General features: G+C 41.6%; 1 protein-coding gene and 1 long non-coding RNA gene across 2 annotated transcripts in view; both read right to left on the bottom strand.

Annotated features, from left to right (window-relative positions):
• Nucleotides 1–757: 757 nt before the first annotated feature.
• Nucleotides 758–8,353, bottom strand: LOC106723993. Its single transcript, XR_001359745.1, has 2 exons — nucleotides 7,119–8,353; nucleotides 758–1,163 (listed from the first exon to the last, which is right to left on the bottom strand). It is a non-coding gene; the product is annotated as an uncharacterized LOC106723993 (long non-coding RNA).
• An 850-nt stretch (nucleotides 8,354–9,203) lies between these two features.
• Nucleotides 9,204–24,706, bottom strand: part of KDSR (3-ketodihydrosphingosine reductase) — a 26,653-nt gene continuing 11,150 nt past the window's right edge. The window contains exons 6-11 of the mRNA XM_014529637.1: nucleotides 23,458–23,649; nucleotides 18,313–18,396; nucleotides 15,252–15,335; nucleotides 12,685–12,786; nucleotides 10,124–10,272; nucleotides 9,204–9,492 (exon numbers count right to left, since the gene is read on the bottom strand). Of these exons, the coding sequence (XP_014385123.1) occupies nucleotides 10,153–10,272; nucleotides 12,685–12,786; nucleotides 15,252–15,335; nucleotides 18,313–18,396; nucleotides 23,458–23,649 (582 nt within the window). The 3' untranslated portion in view covers nucleotides 9,204–9,492; nucleotides 10,124–10,152. The remainder of the gene's footprint in view (nucleotides 9,493–10,123; nucleotides 10,273–12,684; nucleotides 12,787–15,251; nucleotides 15,336–18,312; nucleotides 18,397–23,457; nucleotides 23,650–24,706) is intronic.

The raw sequence follows: 24,706 nt of genomic DNA, 5'->3' as shown, positions 1-24,706 counted from the left end.
CACGCGGGCCGGTGGCTGGGTGGGTGGGTGCGCTAAGAAAACAGTGCTGGGAAGGCGCGGGGGGGTCGCTGCGACCCTTCCCAGCCGTGTAGCGAGCTGTGTACACCCATCTTGTTACCAGCGCTGGTGGCCGATCTGACCTCCAGCACAGGGACCTCAGCGCTGCCCTCCGGTAAAGAGAGGCGTCGCTGCACTTTCATTAGAGTCTTGTTTATTTTCAAGTTGCTTCCTAGGTATACACGCAGAACACACTCTGGAGACACCATCCATGACCAAGGCCAGACAGTGGAGGACATCAGGGGTTTAGAAATGGTTCCCCTCTGCTCTGGACAAATTCAGCCCAGGGTTAGGGCTGGGCTCTGAGAACGTCTAGTGACTTTCAGGCCTACAGTCTCAATCAACACCAGGTTGGGTGGGTTTCTAAAGGCCTCCACGGTCGCCTAGCAGCCAATCCCAGATGGCCACACCTTAAGTTAGCTCCACATGCACATATATGTACACACAAGCACACACATTTTTAAATTCATCAGCATGAATAGCCCCTTGAAGAAAAGCCCAAGACGGCCATCACGTTGCACATGCTTAACTATTTTTATCTCAAAGAGACTGACAAATTAAGCTCCGAATGGGGGGTGGGGGGTGGGGGGGAATGTTTACTAAAAGCACAGCAGCTTACTTATTAGGGCTCAAGTACACATATGTAGGGACACTGGATTAATGTGGTCATAGAAACATGACAAATAAGCGCTGCACTTTGTACGAATTTGTTCAGACACTATCTTTATTTTGTCTTGTTCCTGGTCTAAAATCAAAGCATTTATTCCTAAGCAAAATACAAGCACAGCAAATTATGTTCCTTTCTTTATCATTCCCAATCAGCCAACATGACGGAAAATGGGTGCCTGCTCCAAATTTCATGTCCAGGCAAGAGGGAAGGAAGATGCTCTGCTGTCTTCTGATGGCAATGAGATGAACACTGGGTATAGATGGACCTGAGACACACATTCCCACAGAACTAGTAGCAACCCACCTAATGCCACAGCATTTTGGTTTGGGGATCTTCTCAGAACCTTGTTGTAAAGCTCCAGAATTACTTAAGAGGAATTGAAAGCCTTGATGCTTCTGAGACCCAGCATGTGAGTTGAGGAAATGAGAGGACGGAGCTGGAAAAGAGATTGTACTTCTGCAAAGGGGCAGCCAGAACGAAACATAACCCCATTCCCAGAGAAAGAAAAGCTTCCTTATTCTTCCCTCCTTTGCTGCATAGAGTCTCACTTTACAGATGTCCCCAACCTGATTCCTTGGGTGGCATATTGACCATAACCAAGCATTCTCAGGATGGGTCTGCATGACAGTCCTCAACTGAGGATTATATTCCCTGCGACTTTGAATGGAGAGTGAAACCCTTCCTCCATTTGGATGCCAAGTGTTTTAGACTCCACTTTAAAGAGTGAGGTCAAGTATTCCTCAGAAATGTGTGCATTAACTCTTTGTCTTTGGGCATTAATGAGGTGGCAGAGGGACCATTGGCCTGACTCAGGAGTCCTGGGTTTGAATCTGAGATCTGTGATGGAGACCTTCCAACAACCTATGGACTTTTCATTTCCCAAGATGTCTTCCACTTTTAAGAGCCAATGGATGAGCCTTTTGCCAGCTTTGCCTGGCTGGGTTCTAGAAGGAGGGTAGCACCAGGAAGAGAAAAGAACAAGACGCAGGGAGTGGAGACTGTATCCAGAGTCTGAAAGGCCTGTGTTTTCCTTCTTTATTCTCGTCTGCCAAACAAAAAGCTTTTTATTGCCAGTCTTCGCCACCTACTGGTTGATGTTTAACAATATCATTCAGAAAGTTTCTTCATCTATCACCAATATAAATATTTCCAAAGTTTATGAAATTCAAAAAGAACTAGTCTAATTTGGAAATTCTATACTAATATTTAATATAGGTATGCATAAAATCTTCCAAACTATTAAACTTTTTACTTAAAATGAGGATAGAAAGACAGCATTAACTGAGAGGAAATTTACAACTAATAGGTAAGATGAAAGAGCTAAAATATAAAACATGACCCGAACCATTCAGGCAAATGGAAATAAAAATAAATCCATACACAAAACAAACTGACTAGAGAGAGTAAAATCAAGTAGTCCACATAGTCTTCACAAAGGAAAAAATAAACTGCTTAAAAAATAACATTTCACAGACCTAGATAAACAATCCAAAACACTAATTTCCAATTTCGAGTATCTTCTAAATTATTGTTTCCAGATTTATTGAAATATAGTTGGCATAGTATTTTATACTTTATAAATTCTTATGCTAAATAGTGCCACACTCTTTCAGATAGTTTGCATGCTTTGCTGGCAAAAATTATGTAATAATGTTACTAATTAATTACTAATATAAATACTAACAGTAATATTCTTCCCAATTCACCTATGCTCCAGTGTCTTCTGCTGTAAGAGTGATCACATCTGAGTTGTCTGCTCTGTGCTCTCAAACCATCCTTGTCATCATCAGGAAACCTTTGCCAAATCTAAACCAACGAGCTTTGGTTTAACCTAGAAACCCACCTGGCTAATTTATAATGGTTCCTAAACCTCAAAATATGTTTACAATAATTAAGCAACAACCTTTGAAACTAGGCAACGAACAACAGATCAATCATCCTTTGTGCAAGTTTCACAGCAGGCAAATGTTGCTTACTTTTGGTTTACAAAGGAAAGCACCGGAAATTCACTCGTGGTAATTTTTTCCTTTCAACTTAATGACTGCTTTTAAAGTGAAATAAAAGAAGAGGAGAAACTTATACTTTTCAAATGCCTACTGCTCTCATTGGATTGAAACTGCACTAACAGAACCAAACAACATGAAACACCATGGAAGTGAGGGGGTTAACAAATAATTTACATTCTTAATGTGCAAAAAACAAATGTTATTCTCTTTGCTAGTAGGCACAGAGCACAGTATCTCCCAGATATTAATTCCTGATGAACAAGGGTACTTATTGTGTTTGATTCCTAAGGCTGGCATGACAAAATACCACAACCTGGGGGCTTAAAACAGAAATGTATTCTCCCACAGTTCTGGAGGCCTAGAATCCAAAATCAAGGTGTGGGAAGGGCCATGTTGCCTCCTAAGCTCCAAGGGAAAGGCCTTCCTTGCCTCTTCCAGCTTCTGGTGGTGGCTGGCAGACCTTGGCTTGTGGCTGCATCACTTTTCTCTGCCTCTGTGGCCACAGGGCGTTCTGCCTGTGTGTCTCTGTTTTCCCCTTTTGTAAGCTCGCCAGTCATTGTGGTTTAGGACCCTAATAAACTCATCTTAACTTGGTTATTTCTGTAAAGACCCTATTTCCAAATAAGGCCATATCTGCAGGTACTGGGGGTTAGGACATCAACTTGTTTTGAGGGCACACCACTGAACCCATAATATGCATCCAATATGATACCTTTGAAGGCCCAAGGACTCAGCAAACTTTGAGTTTCAAGAGGGAACCACGATCTTTCTAAAGCTGAAATCTGGCCATGTTTCTGCTTAAAGTTGTTTAGAGACTAAAATCTCAGCTCCTTTGCATAATGTGGCCCAAACCCCCATCTGGGCACCCTTCCACTTTTCTTTCTTCTTGCAGCTATATTACCTTTGTGTACTTTCTGGAATATGCCAAGATCTCCCACATCTTTTGTCTCTGCACCTCTGCTTGTCTCTCTGAAATACACCCAACCTCATGGCAAATTCACACTCATTCCTCAAGTTTCATCGCCCCTGGAAGATCATCCCTGACTTTCCTGGGAGCCCCATTTCACTTGTACCACTAGAAGAGATTTTGTACAGAGGATGGGAACTTAGAAGTCAGAAAAAAGGGATCTGAATCCTCACTCTATCGCTTAATAGGTGTGACCTTAAGCGAGTTCCTGTGCCCTCATTTATAACACAGGGATATAAATGGTACTTCAGTAGCCCCATGCACCGCATCCTCAGTTTCACTTACCCACAGTCAAACGAGGCCAAAAATATTAAATGGAAAATTCCAGAAGTAAGCTATTCCTAAGTTTTAAATTGCGCACTGTTCTGAGTATCATCATGAACTCTCTCGCCATCCCGCTATGTTCCACCTGGGAGGTGGACACTCCCCACCCATTAGTCACTTAGTAGCCATCTTATCAGATCAGCAGTCCTGGTGTTGTAGTGCTTGTGGTTGTCACCCTAATTTTATTCAGTAATGCCACACTCACATAACTTTCATAGCAGCAGATTATTATAATTTTTCTATTATATTACTAGTTATTGTTTTTAACTTCTTACTGTGCCTAATCTGTAACTTCAACTCAATCATACGGTATAGGAAAACCATAGTATCTATAGGATGCGGTACTATCTGAGGTCTCAGACATCCCCTTGGGTGTCTTAGAACATATCCCCCTGGAAGAAGGAGGGACTAAGTACTCAGAAAGTTAGAGTATGATTCAAATGAGTTCAACGTCAAGTGTTCACAACAGTGACTGGTACTGGCTATGTTTTCAACATTAGGTATTTATATCTTAATCATAACTAATGTCCAGTCCACAATGTTAATTTCTGGCATATTTTTCCCTCTATACACCATTTGAGAGCAGCGACCCTTTTTCCTTTGAGCATTCCAAGCCTAAAATAGTGCATGGTATTCAGTATTTGTGGCATACATTTCAGAAGCCCCAAGCCAAAGCAAGAATGGGGAGTGGTCCTCTTTCTCCGGGAAGACTTGTAAAAGCCCTCAGAGGGGAGGGAAAGTAGCAAGAAATGTCATTGCAGAGGGAGGGACACGTGGTTTGTGCAGAGTTATATCCCCCTGTGCCCGGATACTGAGCTCATTGTAGCCACTCAACAAATATATGTGAATCAGAGAAAATGGAAGTTATAAAATCTGAGATTTAGAAGTGGAATAGAAGACATTTTTTTTTCTTCTTTTTAAAGGTCCAAAAATAAAAATTATAGAAGTGATACCGTATGCCATTTATGTATATAAATTGCTCAAATTTAAAGAAAGTGAAGGTTGCAAACCAAGATATCCAAGGAATCTCTTCTCATTGTGACCCAAGTTTTTCTATTAAAGGACTGAGAAAATATGAAGGCATGTTCTTTATATATCAGTATTTTATGCCTTCAAAGTCTAAGAGATATTTCATTATTGGAATATGAAGGTTTAAACTATGGGAAATCAATTTATTTATACTAGTATATATAAAAGCCTAAGCGACTGGATGACCAGACGGTAGCTATGATGTGCACTGACCACCAGGGGACAGACGCTCAATGCAGGAGCTACCCCTGGTGGTCAGTGTGCTCCCGCAGCTGAAGCACCACTCAGCTGACAGATGAGCGCCAGATGCCGGGTTCACAGCTGGCGAGCGCAGCTGTGGTGGTGCTAGTCTCTCTCGTGGACACTTCCCCTGCGCGCCCAGTGGGCGGGGACAGTGGGCTGGAGCCCAATGAGCTGGCAGACAAGGCCAGGCCACAGCAGCATGGAGGTCCACTGATCCCCACAGGCCAGGCCAAGGGACCCCACTGGTGCACGATTCCGTGCACCAGGCCTCTAGTTTGTACATAACACATAATTACTTAAGAAATTTGACTAAATTCCACATTTCTTACAGTTTTACTCATATATCCCATATCGGAGTTACACAAACACACAACATATTTGAAACAAGAGCTCATTATATCAACTACTTAACTCTGAAAAATCACCTCCTAAAAATGATCAAAATAAAGCTTTGTCAAGTGTTTAAAATGCAAGGTTAGAAAACCTTATGGTAGAGGTTTGTGTTTTGCTTAAGTGTCTCTTTGAAAACACAAATTTCTAGCAAAGTAAGTTTTTAAATCTGCAAAGTTAATTCACCATTTATTTTTTGTTGGGATTCAGAAATACAAGGTATGAAAATTAGGTTACAATTCTGGCGCAAAAACTTCCAAAGTAGCAAATACAAGATCTTGGATATATCAAAATAGCCCTGTGCATTCTTAAGTCACTAGAGTCCTGGCCGGGTGGTTCAGTTGGAGAAACACCATCCCATACACTAAAATATTGCAGGTTTTATCAGGGGGTGTGTGGGAAGCAACAGATCAATGTTTCTCTCTCTCTCCCCCTAAAATCAATAAAAACATATCCTCAGGTGAGGATTTTATAAATAAAACTAGAGAAATAAAAAACATATTTAGAGTTGTGACATCAAAATGGCTATTGTAAAATGGCCATTATCTTCCCTACAAAATATCAAATCTTCCATGACTGCACTGAACTAAAAGAGATTTAGTCTAGAAAATGGAAGGTTATAATTAGTAGGTAGTTTTTAAAGCTGAGTTAGTAAGCACTAAAATAAATAAGAAAGATACAAAGCATCTTACGTCAAAAAGTATGAATATCTAAGTGTCCTCTAGTGAGTAAGACAAGATTAAAATAGAATATGATGTAATAAAATTAACTCTGTTAATGATATAGTTCAGTAAAAAAAAAAAAATTACTATAGTTTCGACTTCTTCTAGAAAAACAATGACATACAATTCTTTGAATCTTGAATTGAAGCAAAACTGCTACCGAAATGCTTTTGTCATCTGAATATTGAAAGCAGTCTCTCAAAGTTTCACTTTGATATATGGTTTAACAGAACCAAATAAAGATTTATAACTCAACACGAGTTATCACTGTAAAGAGGCCATCGTTAACATTGTTTTCTTCTCTTTTCAGCTATGAAAATTAAATTTAAAAACAGAGAAAAGAACAATTCGCTTGACTTTTGTTTTTGTAAAAAAAAAAAAAAGGTGCTCTCCCTCCAGGGAGCACGCCCATGCCTTTTCCTTTCTCTCCCCCAACCCCTCACCCAGGCACCTTACCATTAGCTTCCTCACTCCCAAGCTCCAAGAGCCCTTCTTTTACCTCTATAACTTGTTTCCTAAGAGGAATTACTTTTTCTACCTCAGTAATTTACCCAATAAGTATTTTCTTAGTTTGAAAAAAAGAGTATTTTTTATACCTTTTTCAATTATGAAAGGCCCTTGAACACATTTTTAGAATTTCTATGGCTGAATGATGTTAAACATTTTAAAATACATATACTCGCAAATATTATAATAAAACTGCAACCAACCTAGCAGAGGCAGGCACTTCAGAACTGAAACTCGCATAATGAACTGCCACTGGTCAGAGAGAACAAACATTTCAACAGAATTATAATTAAAGTCCTGCCACAGGTAAGACTTATCCACTGCTAGATACAATAGAAAGCGCTGAGTCAATGTGATCCCTTAAAAAAAAAAAGGCTGTGTAAAAAAAGTTGTACAAGAATTGAGCCAAAAAGATTAAAAAATAGAATTTGCTTCGTGATATTTTCATGTTTTGGGTGAAGTCAGACCTTTGCTGTGATGCTGCTTACATGTCCACAGTCCTTTCAAATCCCTTCAGGCCGTATGTGTTTCAGAATTCACAATTCTTCACATTGTGAGCAGGTAAGATAGGGCATATGCTGGATGTTATGAAACATTTGTACAGAATCTGGGGCAATCCCTTTAATCAAACCCATGGTCATTCTTTAGGCAAAATTAACAAAATCCATGAAGTGGTATGAATACAAATTATAACAATCTCAGGTCGGTTCACGTTAGGTTTTACTATCAAATGAATTATGGGACCAAATTGAGAAAGATAAGAAAAGCAACTTCATTTTCAAAGCTTTTTGGGTAAGGACTGTGGACCTGTGACGTCTCTGGCGTCATGATCTCCACTCATCTGCTCTTGTGCCTGAGCTTCACTGGGTTGGGGACATCATCTCCCACCACAGACAGGGGCTTACATCAGTCCAGGCGGTGGATCACCTGCGGTCACAGTACTGTCTATGAGGACACCTTGAGAAATGAATACTGAAATAATGACTATTATTTACTTTTATTAAATGAGGTACCATCTTGGGCTAGATTTCCACATAGACCAGCAGAAGGTGCCAACATGTGAGGAACATTTATGAGAAAAGAAGAAAATTGAGAAAAATGCAGATTCGAATGTAACTGTTTTCTTCACATTAGGAAAATCCAGCTCTTACTCCATTTCAGAGTCTGCACAATATGACTCCAGTTTGCAGACGATGGCTACTTAAGACTGGAAGATTCCCGACCCCACAGGGTCAACCAACCCCCATCAATTGCACTGAAATCATCCCAAGCAACGTATCCATTAAATAGTAATTCCTTTTGTCTTTGATAGTATCCATTAAATAGTAATTCCTTTGTCTTCTCACATCTTGATTAATAAGACCCCATGGATTAGAGCCATTAAACATGCTACTTTTTAAAAAAAATCCTCACCTGAGGACATGTTTGGAGAGAGAAAAGAAATCTTGATTAATAAGACCCCATGGATTAGAGCCATTAACCATGCTACTTTTTTAAAAAAATCCTCACCTGAGGACATGTTTGGAGAGAGGAAAGAAATCAAACCCACAATCCAGGCATGTGCCCTGACTGAGAATCGAACCAGCAACTTTTTGGTGCACAAGGCAGGCCAACGCCCAACCAACTGAGCCACTCTGGCCAGGCAAACATCTTACTTTTAAAAATCAAGTCCAAGAGATTCAAAATCTTAAGATTAAAAAAAAAAAAAAAAAAAAAAAAAAAAAAAAAAAAGGCTTTGCTATTATTTTTAGGTCTTTAATCTTTTGCAGAGTTTTTGTGTTGTTTTTTTTAATAATAAAAATGCTTTCCCCATCAAAAGCAGTGGTCTGTTCTCACCCAAGTGAGCTGGAATGTGCTCTGAACACGCATACTGACTGTGCGAGGAGGGGGTGTCACGACACGATGAAGGTGACTGTCCTTTATCACAGGAGCACAATGACAGGATGAAGCAGGTCACGCTGGCTAAGACTCCTCATAGGCACTTACTGTGGACATCCACTGAATGGACAACACACCCGTGGTCTGGAAACAGCATTCACAGGGCAGGAGTTTCCAGAGCTGAACCGTGCGAGTGGTGACGGCGCTTCCTGAACATGTCCTTCCAAGAGAATGTCCTCAGGGTCGGTGCTGGTCCCAGAAAGAATGGGGTGGACATTTTATTTCAAAAACAAGTATCTTCAAAATCAGCTTTGTTGTCCAACTTTTTTTTTTCTTAATGAGTGAAATTTAAATATGCTATCACCAACCTTTCCTAAAAGCTACATATATACTACAAGACAAATGTCACACATGGTTTTTCTCTTTGTTTTAATTCATGAATGAATTCAAAAAGTCAAGTCAAAAAATTTTAACAGGTCTTTTTTTTTTTTTTACAAAAATATTAGAGGAGTAGAAGCAAAACTGGAAAGGAAGAGATGAGCAGGATAAACTACAATGGAATGAAACTTCACTCATCATGGCTAGTGAAAAAAATTGTAAACGTTAAAGCTTCTAAGATTTTATTTCTCTTCAAAAAACATTTTAGGAAGCTGCCTTTCCCCATGAGTGCAAAATGAGAAGCGCCCAAAGCATCTGAATCTAAAGAAGACAAGAAAGCATTATTTTTCCTACTGGAAAATGCCTACCCCCTTCCCTTCTCTTCCCTTCCCTGCCCTCTCTCATCCCCCTTGGAGTTTTACAGGATCAAAGAGCGAGAGAATCCACGAGGGTCCAGCAAGCAGTGCGGTGAGCCAGGGACATGATTATGCATCCAGACTCACCAGCAACGTGTAAAACTCATCTTGAATAAAATACACTAAATTAAAGAGCGGAAAAAAAAAGGCCCCAGAAACCCATGACTTGCCTTTCATGAAGGTTTAAAAAGTCCTCACAGCATCTTACATGTCATGAAGTGCATTCCTGGACTCAATCTCCATGGGAGAGAAAAGAATAACTAGAGAAAATGTAAATGGCCACCTCTGGAATCCTGTTCTCCACCCAGCTCACACCTATTACTTCCCATATGGTCATCACCTCTCCACCCAGGGAATCAGATGCTCTCCAATCCCAGGTCTGCATAGTCTTAATCATATCACATGGAGTTGAACCTCTACCCCCTCGTTTGCAGTCAGGTTGCCGAAGTCGGCTGGTCCCATCTGACATATTCAAAAGCCATACACAAGTGTCCATGGGCCAAACACTGGGTCCCATCAGGCAGCAAGCTGCTCACATTATTTAGAAATATTCTTTTTCCAAGGTTTAGGCAGTTTTGTCTGCAGTTCCATATTTGGCTCTTTCTATCATGCAGCGACGAATTATGTTGTCAAAACTTCCAAGGTAAAACAAAGAGATCATGCGGAAAAGGCCCATGGTGACCACCTGTAAGATAAAGGCAGACCCGTGAGCTCAGCCAACAGTACAATACAATAGCTTGTTTCAACAGATTTTAGGATATGTCTCTAATAAATAGTTTCTGAGCCCCATCTTCTAATCTCCTGCAAGGATAAGAATAATGAACACTTTGTTAAGTGTCGGTAAACACTGAGGACAGAAGCTGTCTGCTCTGCATCACTGGATACGCAGGGCCTGCCAGATAAGTAACAACAGACTCTATGTCCAATTAACAAATTCAAATTAAACAAAGAACAAAATAGGTTTTCCCAGTAGTTTTGGGGTTCCAGTAGCTGGGGAAAATTCAGTCTAGCATCTCAGATACTCAAACTGCAATCAAGGCTTTTCAGTTGAAGATGTATGTTCTGATCACAAAGCCAGATCCTGGTCAAGTGCTGAAAACAGACACAGGCCTGCCCTCCGGAAGCTTACTCCCCAGTCGGAAAGATGGTCAGTTGGAGAAAGACAATTACTGTTTCAGGGCTAAGATGGTAAATAACCACATCTGCTAACTTTCACTTTTTACTCCAAAAGACTCACTACCACCTCCTCAAAATGGAATTCTTGAAAGGCATAAACCTGCAAAAAGAAACATTTTCAAATACACAAGGTTTCAAACAATTTTCCTCCCACACTCCTTTTTTTCAAGAAGCTACTAGAAGAAGTAAACAGCCAACATGAGGGGACAACAAAGAAAGGCAAAGTCATGTGATACAAGAGGCGGGACCCCATACAAAAGACAGGCAGAGGGGTTCCCCGGGTGACCGTAAAGGGGGAAGGGGTCAGCTATGCAGACATGGGGGCAGCCAGTCCTGATGGCAGGTTCCAGAAGGAATTCCTTCCAGAAGGTGAAACTAACAGGGTATCTGATATTTCTGAGCAAAGATAAAGACTGACATTATTAAAAACACATAAAAATCATAGATTAAAAAAAAACCCATAACGGTTTCAGGGAAAACAAAAGGCTGTGCAAGAAAGGGAAATTAATTATGTATATATTACATAGCTTGGCTGTGAACAGCATTTAAGTAGCCATAAAAATGATGATCCTAATGCAGATGTTAACATCACAGTCCAGGGAAAAGAAATGTATCCAGGAGTGGAGTTCAGGACAGACACGGGCGGAAGCTTTGGATCTGACATCACTTGTGTAGACATGGGAGGATGGACAGGACGGCCCACAGAGGACAAGCAGAATTCACGTGTGGGCTCCACCCAGGCATTCTCGAGTCCCTGTTCCGTGCCAGGCACGGGCTGTGAGGGGGGCAATGTTCCAAGACACAAGGGCACGAGCACGTCCTCAGAGAGCTTACTTCTAATAGAGTGCCTACGTCTGAGAGGGAATCACAGCATCGTGGGTATATTATAGAGAAGAGAAGGATGAGGAAAATCAATAGCTAAGTCATCCAGACTTTTAATCTGGACGTGGTCTACTGCACCTAATTTAGTCCCTTGTTATAAACTATGCATCGCTGTGGACAGCCCTGGTCCAGGCTGCCTTCCCACCCTCTCCTTGTCCTCCATCCACCTGCCATCATCCATAGCGTTGTTTTTCCATGCTTGCTTTACACTGTAGTAGCATCACTGTGCCTATTGGTCTCTCCCTCCAGACTGTAAGTTTACACCTGATTCTCCAGCAGCAAATGCAGCACTGAGCACATCAAGGAGCAGTTGACTGTTTGCATCTTGAATGAACTACAGCATCTGTTCAGGTGGGGATTGTGTTGAATCCTTAACTTGCATCTCCCTAAGCTACCTATGGCCTGACTCACGTAGAAAAGGAGTTCTAGCCCAGCCGGCATGACTCAGTGGTTGAGTGTTGACCTATGAACCAAGAGGTCATGGTTCAATTCCCGGTCAGGGCACATGCCCGGGCTTCAGGCTTGATCCACAGTGCGGGGGGTGCAGTAGGCAGCCGATCAATGATCCTCTCATCATTGATCTTTCTATCTCTCTCTCCCTCTCCCTTCCTCTCTGAAATCAATAAAAATATATTTAAAAAAAAAGAAAAGGAGTTACAGTCTAATATCCCAATACTGTTAGGCAAGACCATTCCTAAACTACTCTAGAGAGAAGAGAATTCCATTTTCCAAACACTTCAGATCAGAGAACCCAGATTGACTCCTCCACAGCAGAGACAGCGTTTTATCTGTATCTGCAGTGCCCAGCACAGAAGACTTCTTCCCAGTCTAAATTCCCCGTTAAATCTTTAACCTATTTCCCAATGACTTATCCCTGGTAAAGGAAGGGAAAAGGTTGATACTTTAAGAAAATTTTTTCACATGCTCAGATCAAGTTGACAAGTCTTCCTTTATTTAGCCTTTACTCATTGAGGTTTAATGAGAGGTGCTGTCTCTCTGTCTGTCTGTCCATCTGTCTGCTGGCCGAGGCACAGCTTACCTGCTGGAGCCCTTCGGTAATAGAAGTGACTGGAGACATTCCGCAGGTCAGGGACGAGAGCATGTACCCATCTGAGCCAACGGAACTGTTAAAATTCCCTTGCTGAACAGAAGGAAGAGAAAAGAAAGAGGCAACAGGAGTTACTAATCACCTCAACATGTCAGTACAGGGAAGTGTGTCCGTTTACTTTCTGTGGGATGAGAGGGTAACAAACCACGTGTTGCAGCTCAGAAACGAACGTGGTCTTAGCAGGGGGACTGGATGGCTAGATGGGAGGTTCTCAAAATGTGGGTCAGTCCATGGGCCGTGGGTGTCCATGGCGGGGGGTGGGAGTGGCGGGGAGGGTCCATGAGGACAAAATGATTGTCATAATAATACCAGAGTGTTAATGGCCTTTTCCACTGAGTGACATTTGCAAAATGCTGCCTCATTAGTAGAAACCATGTTAATAGTGGTGTCTCTCCACCACCACACACACTGGCCATAATAAATCCAAAAAGAAAATAGAAATTTTGAAAAATCTTGTAAAATGTTGAAATGTCAGTTTTGCTTCGAGGAACCAATGTAATAATCTGAACAATAGAGATTTAATTAAAACAAACAAACAAACAAACAAACAAAAAAACAAAACAAAATGGCCTTGATAAGGCAGGAAAATAAACTGTTTTATTAAATTTCAACCCTTGAAGAAATGTCTTCTGTGTAACAAAAAGGGAAGTATGTGCCCAGCTGTGTGCCAAACCTGAGGGGCTGCTGTCCTGAAATGTAGGGCTTACGTGGTGAAACGTGCTGCTTTTTTCATGGAATACCATCTTTACATGAAAGAACCATCATCAGACCACCTGTGGTTATTCAAGCTCAGTCTTTGGAAGATATTTTGTGGAAAATTAATGATATGGGTAGTTTTTGTGGCCAGTGCTAAAATCTGAGCTTTCCATTAAACTGTCAGCTTCCCGGTATGTGAACTTTTATAAGATCAGCAGCGACATTAACAGATGTAATTTCTTGGATAACTCAGGGAACTCATATTTTCCAAATGACTAATGCATGACATTCCCAAATCATGAATGGGTACAAAGCATTCAAAGTGCAGAGACCAATGGGTTTTAATGCAACAGAGAACAAAAAGTTCATTAATCGAGTTTCCAATTCCACACTGCAACTAAACTTTAAAGAAACTACTATTCATCCAGTTTGGGTTTAATACTAAAAAAGAATGTCCACCGTGATCTGAAAAAACCTATAAAATACCCCTCCACTTCTAACTACACATGTGTGTAAGGCCAGATTTTCTTTATATCCTTCATTCAAAACCACATATGACAACAGATTGAATGTAGAAGCAGCTCTGAGAACCCAGCTGTCTTCCAGAACACAGACATTGAAGAGACTACCGAGGTATAAAACAAAGTCTCTCGTCTCACCAAAGGTTTGTTCTGAGAAATAATTATGGTTGTAAAGATGTTACATTAAAATGTAACGGGTTTATTACTGGTTATTTTAAATGAATTACTAAATAAATATTATAAAAATTACAGTTTCCACTTCTAATATGGCAAATATAACCGACGTAAACCAAAATTCTCTGAAGTTGTCAACCAGTTAGAGTGTAAAGGGGTTAAGAGGTGAAGAAGGTTGAACACTGCCGGCCGAAATACATCCTGCCAAGATACAAAGAGTGTTTGAGATCATTAAAAACATGGAGTGTGTTTGCTCTGACTTCAGATAAGCAGGAAAAACAGAGTCCGAGGTGCCCTCTTTCTGTGCCTCTGAGCACAGCAGGGCAAAGTTCTCCCAACGTCTGCAGGTGTCTTAATAGAGTTTGAGATTTCCCGTATTCTGCTCAGGTCGGCCCAGACATGGTGTCCTGACACATCTCATTCCAGGGGTCCCCAAGTTTCCTAAATTCAGTGTGGGTCTCAGGTTTACAGAGATCCCTCATAATTGGCTGTTTTTCGGCACTGGGGTCACAGGAATGTTGTCAAAAGCCTGCAGCACATGCACTGTTCTACAAATCAGCCTGTGGTTTGACTTTTTTTTTTTTTAAGTTCAAATAAACTCAGTAGCCCAAATGCACATCCGCTGGGTTAACGGGGATGGCCCAGGGGCTGGCTGCACTTTCTTACTAGCGAACATTTGGGAAAAGGATTCTGGGAAGCAGGAAGGTGAAAGAAAAACCCAAGAGTCTGGCAATAAGATACCTAAAATAATCTGGAACTGAAAGTCCTGTGGGAAAGAAGAAAGGCGGCAGCATGCCATGTGCAGTGTAGGGAACATGTTGACACATCACAGAAAAGCCGCATTTTCTTGTTAAAGAATCAACACTCCCAGACACCCATCCTGGTCAGTCTGTCCTTAGGTTAAGATATATAATTCATTTCCAGAAGCCTACTTATTAACATGGAATCGATAATGTGTGTCAGGGGAGAAGAGCAGAGTCCCATATTAGATGTGATGAATCTGACTGACCCAAAAGACACAATAGTTTATGTTCTGAAATAGGCCTTGGGACAAATATCTTTTCAGAAGCACAGAAGCTATTAATAAAGAAAACCAGGACAACTTACTATGGCATCTTTAACAATCTGTTTGGCCACTTGCTCTGGTGTGCAAATAGACGTGGTCTCTGAAATAAGACGGGTTTCCAAAGGCTAAAGTGGAAAAAATAGACGCGTCAATACCATTCATTAAAACATCAGTCATTCTTACACAGCCACCTCCCCTGGCTTATAAAATAATTCCAATTTTCTACCTTTGAGTAGATTCCTATTTTGAGAATTAGGTCCACCTGGATCCTAAGTCAGTTTCTACCTGGTCATTGTGTAAAATTGAGCCAGTAGCTGAACCCAGACAAGGAGGCCCTGGCCACACTCTCTGTGGGATGTGGGGGTCTCGGCTCCAATGGAGACCATCAAAGCTTGAATGAGAACAAATCACTGGTGCAAGACCAGAAACACCCCCTCCTTGAATCCTCGCTGCTGGCCAGACAGCTGACCGATGGTATTGGTGCAGAGCCTAGACTGGGTGCCCTGAGTGAGTTCGCTCTTATGACCTGCTTTCTGTTCTCCCAGGCCACTGGAGGGCTGGCACTGGGCAGAGCTGAGGTCCTTAGCAGAGACAGCAGTAGCTCTGTCCAACACCGCAGCTGTTTCTCAAAGGACCTGCAGAGGAGGCAAGGAGGAGACTGGAAGATAAAATATTGTGTGCTCGTTACTGGGTGAGGGCATCAGAACCCCAAATCTTAACCTTTTGTTAAAGGTCCATCTCAATTATCACCGAGGTCAAAAAGCCTTTCCTGAACCCTTAAGTGGCAATAATTTCTCTTCCCATCTTTGAACATATTTGCCTTAATATATATTATAGCTACCTGTGTATTTACAATTTACTTCCTAAGTTCTTTGTGGATGGGATCTCCCCCCCACCCCCCACCCCCCGCTTTTTTTTTGGTCTTCTTTATGGCACACACACACTCAAAAATTCTTTAAAGGAGAATTTCAGAAGTTTCAAAACTGAAGCCTTAAAATGCATGAAACTGTAAACTTTATTTATCATACAGGCTTAAAAGAATTAAAATTAAAACCAAAATATATATTCTTAAAATAGAAAGGCACCGCACTTCATAAAAGGCCAGCACTGAATTAAGAGAAAGACCCTTTTGAAGGTGTCATCATTCTCATTCATTCTTCCAGACCATCAGGCTGGTAAAATCACATGTGGCTGGATACACATTAGATTTGAAAGCACTATGGCGCCCCCTAAAGGGCTCACAGACCATCCCAGGATTTGATTTTCCACAAGAAGTTGGCCCAACATTTTAGTGGAGGGAAAAAAAACACCAACTTAACATCAAAACAAAGTCTTCACAGGGAAACAGGGAAATCACCTGTCAGCGTTGGCTTCACACTAAGAGACTGCTTAGCAAATGCTGCAAATCTGCTTAGCAGACTCCCTGCTTATTCTAAAACAAGACGTTTGGCTTACATTTACTTCTTTGAAATAAATTCTTTAAAAGAGACAGAGCCGTAGAGAAATGAAAAAAGCTTCTAAGTCATAAACACCTTTTAGCAAATGTATGGTCTATGGAGCATAAGTGCCCGTTTTTATGCCGTGCAGATTCACAGTAAGCATTAATAGAAAAGGGAAGAAAAACAAGCCAGGCCAGTTCAAGGCGATAAGTTCTGATTGATTCCTTTCTTCTCCACTTTATTCATTTGCTCAGTGACTACTATGTGTCAAGGCACAGAGGAAGCTCCTTTGAACAAAATGCGAAGATCGTATTCAGCTCAGGATACGATCCTATATAAACCGAGAGTCCTATATACACTGCAAAGGCCCAGTGGTGACAAGCACCACGAAGGAATAACAAAGCCAGAGGATGCTGGCAGAGACGCAGAGGGCAGGGAAGTGACCTCTGTACAGGGAAGGGAAGAAATAAGGGAGTGGGCCATTCAAACATGCAGAGGGACAGCAAGAGCGAAGCCCGCAGGTGACGGCAGGCCAGGCAAGCTCACGGAACTGAACGTAAGAGGAGGAGAAAATGCTGTGGCAGCCAGGTGGCCGGGTCCAGACACTGCGGGCCTGTATTAGCATCAAGGCCTTCGGAGTCTGTTCCAGGCATGGTGGGAGCCACCGGAGCCGCGCTCTCCAGTACACAGCCACTGCCAACATGCAATGTTTAACATTAACTTTGAATTAGCTAAAATTAAATAAAATTAAAAATCAATTTCTCAATCCCACTTGCCACATTTTGGATGCTCAAGAGCCATAACGTGACTACCATATTAGAGAGTGAAACATACAACATTTCCGTCATTCTAGAACATTCTATCGGACTGTGTTACCCAAGAGGTGTTTGGTCTTTTGTTTTTTTGTGTGTTTTTTGTCTTTTTTCACAAGGAAATTTTAAGCAGGAGAGTGACAAGACCCAACTTAAGTTTTAAGAAGGTCACTAGCGACTTCATGAAGAACAGATCCCAAGGGAGATGAACAGAAGCAGGCAGACCAGTTTGAAGGCTAGTAAAGTAGTTCAGGCAAAAATATCAGTGACTGCCACTGCTAGAATGGTAATGACATGTGCAGTTAAAAGAAAAAAAATCAGGTCAGATTCTGGATATGTTCTGACTGTGGAACCAAGAGGGAGAATCAAGCTGGCAATTCATCTCCACCTGAGCAGCCGGGTGAGCGGTGGGCGCCTGGTAATGAAATGAAAATAATGAGGGGGAATCAAAAGATCCATTTTGGAAATGTTACGTCTGAGATGCCCATTAGAACTCCACAGGGACACAATGGATCAGCAACCAGGTCTTTAAGTTCAACGGAGAGAATATGGTTTTTAAAGAATATCATCTCATTAGTTAAAAATACAGGCCGTCCTTTCCTTCATACAGAAAATATCTTATTAATTCAATAAGGCTTCAAAGATTATTAGCAAAACTCATGGCTTTTGAAAATATGGCTGCATTGTCCAAGATTTGGAATGGAAGTTACAGAAAGTTCAGAGGCCTCTCTAGCTAGCACATAAATTGAAAGGAACTCAATTTTCTGACCGATAAAAATGGCCTGTGGGCTAAAATGTGAAAAGAACAAATCAGAAGAGGGTTTTCCAGCATTAAAGACTAGCATACTTACCTTTGTTTTGTTTTCTTCTGCAAACCCAGGTGTGTCTGTGTCAGGCGGGTAGGCGACGGTTACATAGACATTATATGGCTTCACCTGCATTTCAAAAACAACCATTGTTTCTTCAATAAACAAGACACAATTTCACGCCCACCTCGCCAGCTTGCATTGGGTGCCAGGCATGCATACAAAATAAATACTGCCCTGATTTTCTCAAAGGTGGCCAAGACCAACAGGTGGTTCTGCAAGAGCAGGACCACTACCCACTGAGTCAGGAAATGTTTAGAAATAAAGACAAAAAGCTCATCTTAACATCCACTCCAGAACACAGCTGGTCCCAAGGTATGGCCATTCACCTCCTTCTTCCTCTCTTCCCTCCCACTGCTGTCAGTGACAAACAGACCTCGGTCTGCTCCTCCGCCATCAGACTGCAAATCTGTTTTCCTTCATGCTGCTTCTGAAACTCTTGCTGATTTCATCAACCAAATATATTGAGGTCACTCAGATCCCTTCCAGTGCCCTTCTAGCGATACCCAGATGCAGGTCTAGAACTACGTGCACCCCCTCCGCCCCCGTCAGCCCAGCCAAGCACCTCCCCTTTGGATAGCCTCATCCCTCATTTACACATAGAAACCCTTCCAGCTTCTCTTCATAGCTCCCTCCCCGACCTGGAAATCCACCTGCTCCTGGATGGTATAGATCAGTGGTTCTCAACCTGTGGGTCGAGACCCCTTTGGGGGCCGAACGACCCTTTCACAGGGGTCGCCTAAGACCATCGGAAAATACATATATAATTACATATTGTTTTTGTGATTAATCACTATGCTTTAATTATGTTCAATTTGTAACAATGAAATTGGGGGTCACCACAAAATGAGGAACTGTATTAAAGGGCCGCGGCACTAGGAAGGTTGAGAACCACTGGTGTAGATTAACACACTCTTAGGCTTGTTGACCTCACCAACATACCTCCACACTTAAACTTCCCCACTCATTAACATCCTCAAGAATTCCAGAAAGTTCTCCTGCTGGTCAGGTGGGATACAACCTTCCCAAAGCCCTGCTCCACCTAATTCTTAATGACTCTAAGGGTGATGGTTCACACCATCAAAATCTCTGCCATGACTTGTTTGCTATTGGCTCAATGTTTGGTCCCCATGAGTTGGAAGTGGGCAGGCAGCTGGTAGTGAAGTTGGCCACTGTGTGTCTTAAGGATGCTGAATAAACACAACAGGGCTGCCTAATGCAACAGCCTCCCAGAGTACCCCAGGGTCCTTCTTTTCATAGAGCCCTTTTCTCCCCAGATCCCGCCGGGAGTACAGTTCTGATGTCTGTAGGAGGATCTGTAAGGGCCCAGAGAAACCTGCAGACAGAGGGTCCTGGCCAGCCAGCCTGGAAAGTGCAACCGCAGAGGTGACATCTCTGTTGTTTGGGCTCCGGTGCACCTAGGGCCTGAGAGCTCCTTCACTCCGCGCAGGCAGGGCATGTAGCTTCAAGGCCAAGCTACCTCATAAGGAGCTCTGGATTTGGGCCAGGTGGTGAGGTTGATGAGCAAGCAAGTTCTCTTCCACTTGTTTTTAAGAGAGTGACTTGAAAAACTGTCTCCCATGGCCTTACCCTCTGTTGTGCACAGACCAGAGAACACATATGTGGGATATAAAACTGAAAGCAACAAACAAGACAAACAAACAAGCAAACAAAAATGCATCGACACAGACAACAGGACGGTGGTTACCAGAGAGAAGGGGGGGGAGGGTAGCAAAGGGAAAAAGGGGTCAAATATATGGTGATGGAAGAAGAGTTGACTTTGGGTGGTGAGCACACAACGATATAGATGATGTATCATAAAACTGTTCACTTGAAACCTATATAATTTTATTAACCAATGTTACCCCAATAAATTCAATAAAAAAAGAAAAAATTTTTAAAGCCAATATGTGGTCATTAGCCCCTATAAAAGCTGATGCTTATGATTCAAATGTGGTCACTTCTGTGCTGCCCGTCTCCCCAACAATAAGGATGGTGGCACATAAGCCAATGTAAGAGAGCATTTCAAAGCAGTGTTTCTCACACTCAAGGTCATGGCTATGCTCCCAAATAATTAAAACAGTGTTTCAAAACAGTGTTTCAAAATGTGGGAAGAGTGGAGTCAGAGGGACTGAGTAGGGTCAGAACAAGAGATGGAAAGGAGGATCCCTAGTTTTCTTTTATTTGGTCTCTGCTTTCCCCAAAAATTAACTTTAAAAATTTTTAAATGATGTATTTGTACCTGAGACTGATTTTTTAAAAAGATAAACAAATGCAACAAAGCAATGTTTCAAAAATTACTCATTGTACATAAAACATTTCTAAGGCCTGACTTTAGTTTTGGTGGAGTGGACAGGAGGACTTAAGAGTTAAACTAAAAAGGATTATCCAAAGTACGTAGCGTAGCGTTTGAGCAATTCTATAAGGTCTGTTTCATTCACAGAAAACACCACCACCTTGGCCGCACAGATTCAATTACCCAGGTTTCAAAAACACAACACCGGAAGTTTGCAGGGAAATATTTGTTTTGAGGCATGTTCTACTATGAATAAACTTCCACATGTGGATTATTGAACTTATTTCCCCCAAAACCTATTCTTCATGGTACAAGTTTACTTCATTTTAGATTCTGTTTACATGAGGACATTTTTAATGGAGTCCAAATACGGACAGAAGTCAAGCCGACTGGCAGGTGGAGGCCAGCTACTTGCAGCGTGTGAATCCCTCTTGTCACAAAGAGGCTGCAGGGACTCTGCACCTGCTACTGATGTTGTCCCTCTTCTTCATGAACATCTCCGTTCTACTGGAAGTGAAACCAGGCCGCCCACATTATACACTTTGTCCTAAATTAGTGAAACCTGAGGTGGCTCCACAAGACACCATGTAGGGATGAAAAGCCCTAGTGAGCATATCTGTTATTTCCAAAATATCCCTGTCCAGGACTGAGGCCACCAGCCAGATGAATCAGGCCACTCCTGACCTGAATTATAGACGCATCTTCCGCTGCAGGACAGAGGCAAACCTGAACCCCAAAGCATGGTCTTTGTTACTATTTCGGTACAAAGTCACATGTGGCTTTGAGCAACTCCATGAACTTCCTGAAACTCAGATTTCTGATCTATAAGGTAACATCATCTGCCTCACATATTTCACAAAACTGTCATAAAAGTAAAATAGTGATTCACAAAGGGACTTTTCAAAGTAAAAATTGCAAAAGGAATGCCAGTATTCTTGTTTGAAATTTCACAGTCGTATATGTCCTCTTGGCTAATCATATTATAATGACCTATTCTTTTTTTGTTATTATTAATCCTCACCCAAGGATATTTTTTCCACTGATTTTTCAGAGAGAATGGAAGGGAAGGAGAGAGAGAAACATCAATGTGAGAGAGAGACATTGATTGGCTGCCTCCAGCATGTGCCCCGACTGACTGGGGACTAGGCCTGCAACGGAGGTACACACCCTTGACTGGAATTGAACCTTTGACCCTTCAGTGCATGGGCCAGCACTCTGTCCATTGAGCCAAACCAGCCAGGGCATAATGACCTATTCTTTTTTTTTTCTTTTTAAGATATTTTTAGTGATTTCAAAGAAGGGAGAGGGAGAGGGAGAGAGATAGAAACATCAATGATGAGAGAAAATCATTGATCAGCTGCCTCCTGCACACCCCCTGCTGGGGATTGAGCCCACAACCCGAGCATGTGCCCTTGACTGGAATTGAACCCAGACCCTTCAGTCCATCGCTGATGCTCTATCCATTGAGCCAAACCAGCTAGGACAACTTGCTTAATACTCTTAATCAGAAATAGGTCAGCATGGCCCTATTAAGAGCATTAAGCAAGTTGATGAAAGTGAAATTTGGAGCTGGTTCCTTTGAGAGGAGAACAGCACAGTCTATGGGTCCCTAAGTGGCACCTCAGGATTGTCACTGACCAGACAACTCATCTACCATAACGCTCGTCCAATACCTAGGCAGTGTGGCTCTCTGTCACATGCCATCAAGGGCTCTTGTAGGAATTTTCTAAATCGGGGATCAGCAAGCTTGGTCTGATGATCAAATCTGGCCCTTCACCTTGTTTTATAAATAAAGTTTTATTGGAACACAGCCATACCCATTCATTTACGCATTGCATATGGCTGCTTTCCTGCTATCAAAGGAGACTTGAGTAGTTATGACAGATACTGCCTAATTCTCGAAGGCTAGAATATTACTGTCTGGCCCATTACAAAAAAACTTTCCTTCCCCTGATCTAAGTCATTAAATGGGATTCTAAAATCACACTGTTACTAGGAGAGGGTTGGCCACAATGAATTCTCTTCTGGGTTTTAACATTATGATGTGTTATATTTCTGTATATATGGCAATAGTGAAATTTTATCTTGCCTTTTTCAGTATGTGACTTAGATAGACATGTGTGCAGGTTTCTAAGCATTCCCAGGTGACAGGAATGCAGAAGTCTACTTCACATGGCTAAGGTGTGAGGCTGTCACTCATGATAAGCACTTACTCTGATACTAACCCTAGACTCACCTTATTCCACAAAATGTGCCATGAACTGTGAAAATGAAAAGCAATCATTTTCATCAATCGCTCTTTAAGAAATTAAAATATAAGTACTAGGAGAGCCAAGTGATTTTTTTTTTCAGTCCAACCTTCTCATTTTGTAAATAAGTAAACTGAGAGGATGTTAAATGATTTATCTAAAAGCTGAGAGCTGGCCAGCTTGGCTCTCCCCTCAAACACATCCTGATTTTATTATCCAGTTACAAAGAACAGATCTTTTTGTCACAGAAACATCTCTAGAGACTAAAATATTTGGTTAACCCTGTTACACATACTCATACAGTATTAGACCAATAATACAATGAAGACATTAGGAGTATTTTGTGTATTAAATTAAGCAAGCAAAAACCTCACGACCATTTTTCTCACCACAACTACAATCATTTTATGCAATGAAAATGTTAACTATTTAACAGTAAAATTCAGGCATTGAGCCAATTCTCTTTCACTAATGTCAAATCTACAAATTGTAATTCCATATAACAACATGTGTAAAGAAGTTACAAACAAGGAGAGCATTTGCTGAGCTGCAAGAAATAAATATAAAACCGAATACAGCATTTACCTCCATCTGCAGAGCTTCAGCCAAACCCTTGATGGCGAACTTGGACGAAGAGTAGGCGGTGAAACCGAAGAGTCCCACCTGTCCCGCCTGGGACGCCAAAAAGACGATCCTGCCCACCCGGCGCTCCTTCATGGTGGTGATCACAGCTCGGCTGGGGTACACGCTGCCCAGGTAGTTAATGCTCATCAGTTTCTGCAGGGAGCAAAGAGGCCATGAGGAATGAGAAAGGTCAAAGACACAAGACTGCACTCCTGGGAATTCAATCTGCCCCCCAGATTGCAGTTCTTCAATGGAGCCCAACTGACTGGGAACTCAGTGGATTTGATGAATGAACGAATGATTAAATGACCCTGTCAATGAACCATGATGCTCAGGATCTACTATTTGAAGTTTGTTTCAACCTGGTCTTGCATTCTCACCACGACCACAGTTCTGTCTTTGCTGAAAATGGGTTAAAACTAGTTTTCTCCTTGCAGGTAATATTTTTTGAAAAACAGTTTTAGGAGTAAGCTTCCAAATATGTCGAGGCCGTTAGTTCCAAGCTAAAGAAAGATCACAAAGAGCCTAGGACAGTGGTTAACAGCATGGATTATGGTTTGAAGACTGGGCTTTACCATTTACTACCTACTTGATGATAAGTAAGAAAGTCAAACACTATACTTATTTCTGCGGCTGAAAGCTGGGTTAAGAATAGTATTATCTCATAGCGCTTGCAAGGATTACAAGAGGAAACATAAGTTGGGTGCTAGCACAGCCCCTGATCCACAATAACTACTCAGTAAATGTTGGCTCTTATTTGTGATGGGTAAGACCTTACATAAGTATCAACAGTATATTTCCTCTCATCCTGGGAACTCTAAAAAAACTTACATTTTACCTTGAAAATCTAAGACTACTTACATTAAAATGTTTTTATGTAAAAAATCTTGTACAAATATTAGATCTATCACCATATAAAACCAAACACTTCACTGGGGGAACTTTGAGTCAATCATGAAATAACTCAATAGAACGTTAGATAACTTTTAGAAATAATGACCAGAAACACCAGGAGGGAGAATATTTATTCTGTAAGTTTAGAAAAAGCCAAGGGCAGACTGCATTTACACTGACTATAACTATCTCAAATAGTAAATACAAGCACATGTGCACAGGTATAAAACCAAGGAAATATACCAAAGAACTTATATGCATATATGTCTAACCCACAGACAATAGTGTGGTGAAGGCTGGGGGGAGGAAGGGGGTC

This window comes from Myotis brandtii, unplaced genomic scaffold, assembly GCF_000412655.1.
Source record: "Myotis brandtii unplaced genomic scaffold, ASM41265v1 scaffold69, whole genome shotgun sequence".
Lineage (NCBI taxonomy): Eukaryota > Metazoa > Chordata > Mammalia > Chiroptera > Vespertilionidae > Myotis > Myotis brandtii.
The sequence above is the reverse complement of the archived record's forward strand: the minus strand, read 5'-3'. Positions and strand labels throughout refer to the sequence as shown.